Source organism: Arachis ipaensis, chromosome B6 (genome assembly GCF_059453495.1).
Source record: "Arachis ipaensis isolate K30076 ecotype BB chromosome B6, ASM5945349v1, whole genome shotgun sequence".
In the NCBI taxonomy this organism is placed as follows: domain Eukaryota; kingdom Viridiplantae; phylum Streptophyta; class Magnoliopsida; order Fabales; family Fabaceae; genus Arachis; species Arachis ipaensis.
In genome coordinates this window covers 43,876,320-43,879,426 of record NC_142441.1, presented here as the reverse complement: position 1 = coordinate 43,879,426, position 3,107 = coordinate 43,876,320, and the positions used below count along the sequence as shown (strand labels likewise).

Here is a 3,107-nt window from a genome sequence, read left to right as displayed (position 1 = left end):
GGGTGTGCGCGCGTACGCCTAGGAAAGTTTTCAAATGTGTGCGTACGTATAGAGGTGTGTGTACACACAAGTAGTAAAATTCCAACTCTGTTCATCCGCACAAGGCGTGCGAACGCCCTCAACAGAGTGCGCCTTCCAACGTGTGCGTGCGCACAGCTCGCCAAACTTAGCTGGTTGTGTGTACGCACAGGGCGTGCTAGCGCTCCCATCAGTGAGCCTTCCCCTGTGTGTGCGTATGCATAAGACTGTGCGTGCGCACAGGTTCAAAAACTCACAGGGGTGTGCGTGCGTACAAGGCTGTGCATGCGCACACAAACCAAAAATCACAAATTATGCAGTATGCACAGAATTCAGATTTTGACACCAAACTTTGAATGATCATAACTTCCTCCATAAAGATCCACTTTTTGCAAATTGTATATCAATTTAAATAGTTTTCTATGGACTTTAATTTAAAGTAATTTCCAACAAATTTTGAAAACTGAGGCTCAAGTTATGACCCGTCAAAGTTCACCAAAAATATATTTTTACCAAAAACACTAAAAACTCAATTTTGGCAAAAATCTCAATTCAAAACCAAATTAATCACAACCCAAATAATACCAAAACAATATAGAAGTCCATACCATTCATCTCCCAACTCAACCATCCATAATATCCCAATTACACCATTCAACACCATCCAAAACCCTTAATCATCAACATCTAAAACCATCATAAATACTCATAATCACATCAACCAACAACAACATCAACAACCACTACAAATCCTCATCAATTTCAATAACCATCACCAATCAATATCTGACATTAACCAAATTCATCTAAATGTCTATTCATCACATTATCCTCATAAAACTCACATCCTCCAACAATAGTCATCAAAATCAATATTCATACTCCTCATCATTTAACCTAAATATTAGCAATCATTATCAACATTCATATTTCCACAATCAACATACATAATCATCAACATCAACCAACATCATAATATATCATTAACACCAATAACCCTCATCAACAACAAATAAATCACAACATTCTTCATCCACCTCCGTACAACTTATCATCAAACATCAAATTTACATACAATTAAGCATACACCCAAGCATTCAATCTTATCTTAAGGTCAACTAGCCTAAGTGTCTAGAAACATTACATATTATATAAAGAAAATCGAAACCATACCTTGGCCGATTATCCTCCACGCACGAAACCACCAAAAAGCCAAGACAACTCCAAAAAGCACAAAAGCTCAAACTAACAACACATATATCACCAAAATCAAAACCTAGAAACCACAACATACAATACTACAAGGGTTTATGAGAAACTTTACCTTGTCCAAAGAGGATTGGGGCAATTGATGAACCGAAATATTCTTATGCCGGTTAGAAATTAACAATGAATCCAATCGTGAGTATATTCTAACCAACAGGAAAATATCGCATCAAACAATTCTAAAATCTATGACCGAGAGTATTAATCCCGGGTCGTTCTCCCTACGAATTGCTTTAGAGTGCACATCATTTTGATTAGGAGATCTTTTGTGGTTTTGAGAGTTGGTGCAAGAATTCAAGCTAACAAAAGTAAACAACAATTAATTGAGATAAAGGCCTTGGATAAGGGTAAGTATTGGAAGTTCCATCATTATAGTTTTCTTTAATTATGATAAGAATTGATTATTGCTTCACTTAGTTAACCCCTAGTTTACCTCTCATAAGCTTCAAGCCTCAAACATTCCAACTCCGCTAGTTGTGGCTTCCTCTCAATTTCGGCTCCACCCAAACTCGGATTGCATTCCTTGATAGCCCAATATGCCTTGTGCTCTATCTCCACTGGTAAGTGGCAAGCTTTGCCATATACCAACCGAAAGGGACTCATGCCAATTTGCATTTTGTATGCTGTTCGGTAGGCCCATAATGCATCGATGAGATTAGCACTCCAATCTTTCCTATTGGGTTTCACAATCCTCTCCAAGATGCGTTTAATCTCCCGATTGGAAATCTCGGCTTGGCCATTTGTTTGTGGGTGGTAGGCCGTGGCTACTTTATGCATGATGCTATATTTCCTCATCAGCCCTTGCATTCTCTTATTGAAAAAATGTGAACCTTGGTCGCTCACGATTGCTCGTGGTGACCCAAATCTACAAATAATATTGTTTCTCACAAAAGAAAGGACCACATTAGCATCATCCGTCCGGGTGGGTATCGCTTCCACCCATTTGGCCACATAATCAACGGCAAGTATCATGTAGAGAAAACCATTAGAGTTTGGAAATGGCCCCATGAAGTCAACTCCCCACACATCAAAAATCTCACAAAATAGCATGGTTTGTTGGGAGATTTCATCCTTCTTGGAGATATTACCAAATCTAATGCATTGAGAACAAGATTTACAAAAATGAGAAGAATTCTTGAAAAGAGTTGGCCACCAAAATCCACAATCTAGGATTTTCCTTACCGTTCTTTGAGGTCAAAAATGGCCTCCTCCTTCGGAGGAGTGGCAAGCTTCCAAGATTGAGTGGAATTCGGTTTTTGGAATGCACCTCCGAATTACTTGATCTGCCCCACATCTCCAAAGGTATGGGTCATCCCACACATAGTATTTGGATTCACTTTTTAGCTTATCCCTTTGATGTTTGGAGAGATTAGGAGGGAAGGAGCGAGATACTAAGTAATTGGCGATCGGTGCATACCAATGGATAGTTTCCGAGATTGCATGCAAGCCCTCAAAGGGAAAAGAATCATTACTAGGAGTGGTATCGCCTTTTGTGTACTCAAGGTGACTTAAGTGGTCCGCCACTAGGTTTTGCGTACCACTCATATCCTTAATTTCCAAGTCAAATTCTTGCAACAATAAAACCCATCTAATCAATCTCGGTTTGGATTCCTTCTTAGCCAACAAATACTTTAACGCCGCATGATCTGAGTACACTACCACCTTTGAACCAAGTAGATATGCTCGAAACTTGTCCAAGGCAAAGACAATGGCCAAAAGTTCTTTTTCGGTGGTAGTGTAGTTGGATTGGGCTCCATCTAGTGTTTTTGATGCATAGGCTATGACATATGGATTCTTACCCTCGCGTTGTGCTAACGCGGCTC

The 3,107-nt window shown here is 39.5% G+C and overlaps 1 protein-coding gene across 1 annotated transcript; it reads right to left on the bottom strand.

Annotated features, from left to right (window-relative positions):
• Window positions 1-887: 887 nt before the first annotated feature.
• On the bottom strand, window positions 888-2,061 carry LOC148555350 (uncharacterized). Its single transcript, XM_088490634.1, has 2 exons — window positions 1,718-2,061; window positions 888-915 (listed from the first exon to the last, which is right to left on the bottom strand). The coding sequence occupies exons 1-2, from the start codon at window positions 2,059-2,061 to the stop codon at window positions 888-890; spliced, it is 372 nt and encodes a 123-aa protein (XP_088346760.1).
• Window positions 2,062-3,107: the final 1,046 nt, after the last annotated feature.